The sequence below is a fragment of the Haemaphysalis longicornis genome, unplaced genomic scaffold, assembly GCF_048455015.1.
Source record: "Haemaphysalis longicornis isolate Haplotype H1 unplaced genomic scaffold, Haemaphysalis longicornis Haplotype H1 scaffold_7, whole genome shotgun sequence".
Lineage (NCBI taxonomy): Eukaryota > Metazoa > Arthropoda > Arachnida > Ixodida > Ixodidae > Haemaphysalis > Haemaphysalis longicornis.
In genome coordinates, this window is record NW_027526422.1 from 93,962,833 (window position 1) to 93,968,832 (window position 6,000).

The window sequence follows — 6,000 nt, forward strand, 5'->3', positions numbered from 1 at the left end:
GATGTGGACGAAACAGCTAAATGGGAACAGGTAAATTGGGCCGTGAGCTTCTGACGCAGCTGTCATCGTCATTGGCTAAACCACTTCACTGAGTATGTTAGGATGGGTTAGGCCCACATTTAACAGCTAGGTACTCTTGCCGTTAAAAGGGCCATGAAGATAAAACAAAAATTTGGTTCATTACAAAGACGTCTTTGTCGTGATAACGATGTCACCAATTTTTTCCCAAATTTGGAACAAACAATGGAGAAATTAACGAAAACATGCGAAGCACTGGCGACTCCCTAACCCCTTTCTGGCAACTTTTCTATGACGTCACAGAATCTTGTTTGTGCGATTGGCGGTCTCTCACTTAAACCATCGCTTAGACACATGGCTGGACGATTCAATTGGGGCCGCCTCTAGTTCCGTTTGATGGTATCACTTGAATGTTAACCGGAAATTACACACTGAAAATTACCTTTTCATTGCTGGCCAATATGACATCATTCCTGCCCATAACACGCCGCAGTCTTTCCATATTTCGAGAGTTTGTTTTCGCTTAAAACACGTATTTTGTGGCTGCAATTGATCTGAGTGAGGTACTGAAGTCTTGTAATTTCAAATTAAACAAAGTTGTGTTTTGTCTTCATGGCCGCTTTAAGCCTAACGGCGTACCGAACGACGTACAATTTCATTGTAATTAAGCTGCCAGCATCCATTCACGACGATAATAATCTTCAAAATTTACGTTACGCCTAAAGTCTCTGTGACGGTAACGAAAGCTGCTTATCGGGTCCCGCCGTGCCTGTTTAATGTTTTAGAGACGATATGAAGCACGAAATTCCAAGTGCTTCAAAGTTGCTTTCTCTAGAACCTTGCGTTGTTATATGACTGGTCAATGAGAGTCCCAGCAAGTTACTCTTGCCGCACTGGGACCTTGGCGTGTGTTATTTAAATAGATGGTGTGGGGAATATAGGGATCTGTGTGATACCGCCTGTGCACAACTAAGAATTATTTGTTCTCAGGAGCAAGGTATGGCGGTAATGCTGGAAGGTTCAACGTTAGTGTTTTGGCTGCCGCTTGAAAGTCAGCTATTATATCTTTAGCTGTGTGGTGTGAAGCTTGGCTACCAATAGCAAGAACATCGGCACAGACAGCAAAAAGTATAGCAAAATCCCATTCTTGCAGAAGTGCGACACCGCACACACCCAAATTGAAAAGCGCGGGCGCAAGGATAGAACCTTGGAGTATGCCCCTGTCTAGGCAGCAGGTTTTAGGGCTCCACCCCACTTGCGTGATGCTTAGGTGAATAGGCTGGTGTCTAGGTATGCGAATGGCAAATATTTAGTCGGGGTTGACTGCGCAGGAAGTACGATTGATGAGTCGTCGCAACGGCAATAAACCGCCGTGCGTGCTCAGGTGCGATCGGAAGCCAGCATTGCGATGGTGAAATTATGCTATGACGTATTTCATGTAGTGTTCCATCGCACTATTCATAAGACCTTCGATGTGTTCGCAGGGTGTTGGAAACAGACATATGAGCAGAAGGTTGGGCGGGGTGCAGGGTTATTTCTGAGGTTTTGCGATGCGATGGACGGACCCGGTTTTGAAGTTCGGAACACTGCATGTGGCCCAAAGGTGATTGATAATGTTCAGAAGCGCAAGGTGGGTAGTTTCATTCATGTTACGAATGATTTGCCGGGTACGCTTATCACGAGCCGTGGTCGAACGTGGTTTGCCTTTATGGAAGACAGCCTGGAGCTCCGCCAGTGTGAAGTGGGGATCCCGCTACTCCTCAGGCTTTGAGGCCGAGTGACTGCGTAGCGGTGGGTGCGGACTCGATGGGCTGCTGTTCCGCAGCTTCGGTTGTGTTCTTTTTAGGACGAGAGTGGAGAACAGGGTGGGCGTATGCGTGCTCCTGCCGCTCCGCCGCGATACACCCGCCACAACCAGGAGAAGCCCTGCTCCTAGCCTAGGCCTGCGTGGGGGCTGCGCCATTGCTTGTTTGCGATGAGCGTTGGTATTCCCTATTCACCTTGCATTGTTGCCTGATCTTGTGAAGATAATGATGATGATAGCCGTTAGCAAGGTACCTGGTGCGCCGTGAGAGTTTGAGCACCCCGCCTTAGCTTGGCCATGTGGCAGCCAATGACCAGGTGTTGTCCTCAGAGCCAATATACTCAACCGCGCGCGCGCGCGCGCGCGAGAGAGAGAGAGAGAGAGAGAGAGAGAGAGGAGAGAGAGAGAGAGAGAGAGAGAGAGAGAGAGAGAGAGAGAGAGAGAGAGAGAGAGAGAGAGAGAGAGAGAGAGAGAGAGAGAGAGAGAGAGAGAGAGAGAGAGAGAGAGAGAGAGAGAGAGAGAGAGAGAGAGAGAATGCTCTTTAATGTGAACTGGTGAGGTCAGCCCTGCTAGGGACAAGGCTTGCTACACCAGATGGGGGGTGACTACGTTGGTGAGTGGTGAATATCAGACATTCGGGGTGCAGCAGGAAGAAGACACAACAGAAACCTAAAAAATAAAATAAAAACAAGAGAATGCTGCCAGCAGAGTCCGGACATAAAAATACAATTTAAAAGCGATCACTGGCCTTATGAGCTATAGCAAGGATTTGTTGGGACGATCTAGGCGTGAATAAACAGGAGATGTGTTGGTAGGAAGACCACTCGATTCAGTATAGGCCTTCTAAAAAACCTGTCAGCATATGCGTCCTTTAGTGGGCCACCGTGCACATCCGTTGAATGGTGACAATTGGCAGAAAGTGATGCAATGTTCTGTTTAAGTACTGTATCAAAAAGTTTAGGATTAAAAATGCTATTTCAAGTGTCGTCCCGTTAAAGGTGTTAAATGTTCGTATGTCGTTTTATTAGTCTTACATTTCCATCGCATTATCCACGCCAAAGGTGGTTCACCTGGCACAAGTTTGGTGTAAATTCTTAGTGCCGAAACCTGTTAGCCAGGATTGAAACCGAAACCATTGCGGCGAAAAATCAGAGAGACGTTTAAGAACCTTCACGCAAGCCTGTTATGTGGTCATTTTATTTTGATCATAGTTCTGTACTGTGAACTGTACTGTGTTACGTCTCTGCATGTATGCACCACTCCTGCCTTGGCCACCAAGAGGTGGCTGGCAGTATGTATGTATTAAATAAATAAATAAATAAATAAATAAATAAATAAATAAATAAATAAATAGACTAATCTTTTGTTAATTCATCGGTGAAAATCTATCATGTTTTCCTCTAATATTTACTTCTGAAAAAATTAGATACGTGGGCCCGTGAAGTGATGGCTATGTAATATAATTGCTTCTTTGCTTACTTTCAGTTTATATATTCCTGATGGGTACATGAATCCTTGATGTTGATGCACATCGGGAAGATTTTGGTTTCTGTATTCGGCAGTTTATCCAACGGTAAAGGTGAAACAAGAAATACAAATGAATAAGACCCGGGACGAATTCACTAAGGTGACGGGCGTCGTTTTGCAGCGACGCGGTGTTGGCATGCAAATGCATGTAATCTAGGTTTGGGGCATCGCTTAAGGGGCGGGAAGAAACTCACGGGGAGCGCCCGTGGTGCACCTGGTGGTATTGGTCAACAACGACATCGTTTTTTGAGCAGAATCCCTAGGTGCACCAGGGGGGGTCGCCCGTGTGATTTCTACAGTTTCCAGCCCCATCAATGGACTCCCCGACGCCAAAATATATGTATTTGCATGCAAACGCCGCATCGCTTCCCGACGGCGCCCGTCACCTTAGTAATTCGTCCCCTGGTGTGCGCTAACGTAAAACCTCATGCAATTGCGTGAAACTCAGGCAAGGAAAACGTACGTGAGAAATTTCGATGAAACCAAGCAAAAAGAAGCGCAGACCTATGACCCATTGGCCTTGGCGCTGAAGAATGTATCCCCTGCATCTATTTTCTGATCTACGTGCTAGATAAGAAAGATGGACGATGGCACAGCTGATTTCAATCAACACGCATACTCACGCACTCTCAAATCTAGTCAGGAAGCTTAAGACGAAGTCAACCACTCTTTCAAATCCCGGTCAACCATGGTCTATGTATGTTAAGAGCGAAAGATTTCGACAAAGCTGTGACCCATTATATTCGTTTGCCCGCGAACGCGCACTGTTGGAAGACAGACAGACAGACAGACAGACAGACAGACAGACAGACAGACAGACAGACAGACAGACAGACAGACAGACAGACAGACAGACAGACAGACAGACAGACAGACAGACAGACAGACAGACAGACAGACAGACAGACAGACAGACAGACCAGAAGAGAAGAACTGAACAGAGCAGGGCACGACAGAACAGAACAGAAAATAAAAGGTGAGAAAGCAGTGAAGCTACAAAAGGACAGTATATCTCAAAGTGTCAACGCCATCACTTACCTGTTTCGAAGTAGGTGTTCTGCTTCTCAAAGGCTCGGCTGAACACGTTCAGCGGCCGCTGGTGTAGAAAGATGAGCGCTCGGTTCTTCTCGTTCATGTTCTTGTCGTCCATCGTGCACGGGTCTCCGACCACGGGGTGGCCAACACTCACTGCCACTCGACGTCTGCTCCCTCGATGCGGATGCCGCTAAATTCGGCCACGTGGGCGCGGGAAATTAGTAGACGATACCGTGCACCATTAAGTCCTCAAATTCAAACGATACGACCTCGTTCTCGCATTGAGCTTCGCTTGGGTCAGGCCAAATTATCCATCACGGGGGCAACAATGACAGCAGAGTACTACTCACTTTCACGCGCAGAGCCGCACGCACGCACACGCATCCACTGTCTAGCCGTTGACTCGCGCGCAGTGTTCCAGTTACAAAGGACGAGGCGAAAACATGACCCTTTTGGCTCTGTTCTCTCTTTTCGACAACCGAAGAACGCAAAGGTCTCTCCAGCTAGCGCATGCGTCTCTTTTTGCTGAAGAATAGGCGCTGCTCACAACGCATTCACGCTACACAGGGCACCGAAATGGCAGAAACGCGTATTCCACCGCAAGCAGTCGTCTCTCCAAAGGAATAGAAAAAAAAACGTTGTTTGTTTGTTCTTTACTCACTTCGCCGCAGTCATTGGCTCCGAAAAGGATTCTGACGCTGTATGGTTTCTTTTTCGCTAAAATAACTGGCTCGAGGAAGAGAGTGAGGAGGGTGCCCCACAGTCGCACGCTGACAATGGACGAGCGCTTCTTCGACCTAGATCTGCCTCAGCTTGCAACATCTGGAGGAGCCGGCGCCGGTCGCCGTCAGAGCTGCCCGGACAATGCTGTCTGGGTCAGGCGGACATTTCGGCGTCTCTGGCGTGTCGCCGGCATCGTGATATTCAATATGTACACGCCAGCCGTCCGCTGCTTCGTTTCCTGGTTTCTTTGAATGTTTTCGAGTCGGGCACGTGATGACTTGTGCAGCCTGATATATGTCAAGCGCCCGGGGATATAAGTGACTGAAGAAAAGCCTAGCTGATGGTATGCAGGCTTAAACTGCGTAAAGAAGAGCAAATTCGAAAAAAGCTGAAAGCTATTTATGCACAGAGCGATGACAGCGCAAAGAAGGAAACATATGGCAATTCGCTGGCACGCTTGTACGCTTGCGGAGTTATTAATGTGGTTTACCACATTTTGACTCTTTCTTGTATCAGTAATGAAAACTTGAGGACCGGCAACGCAATGTGCCACTCCTCTAACAAGTATGCTAAAGGAGCAAGAATATGTCCTTGGCGAAAAACTCTGCTCACACGTCTCTCTTCCTGTACATATCCCTTGAAGCGCGCACCTGTGGCTATATGATGTCTTCGATCAACCGGAAAGCACGCGACAAAAGCTACCTTTCGTGGTAAATTTCGGAAACGTATATATATACTTTCTTGGAGTGGGAGTCTTCCTTAAACGGAAGTTTGCGCGAGCAGAGGCACGGAGTGGAACCACGCCAACTACCTCGCAATACCGTCTGTCAGAGCCTGCATCAACAAACGATGCAGAGAGAAAAGGAGGTCGGGATGTTGTCTGTCACCGTCCA

General features: G+C 47.6%; 1 protein-coding gene across 1 annotated transcript in view; it reads right to left on the reverse strand.

Moving 5' to 3' along the window:
• The window catches only part of Liprin-gamma (liprin protein kazrin), a 179,632-nt gene extending 174,133 nt beyond the window's left edge, over nt 1–5,499 (reverse strand). The window contains exon 1 of the mRNA XM_077678057.1: nt 4,388–5,499. Within this exon, the coding sequence (XP_077534183.1) occupies nt 4,388–4,499 (112 nt within the window). The 5' untranslated portion in view covers nt 4,500–5,499. The remainder of the gene's footprint in view (nt 1–4,387) is intronic.
• Between the last annotated feature and the right edge of the window lie 501 nt (nt 5,500–6,000).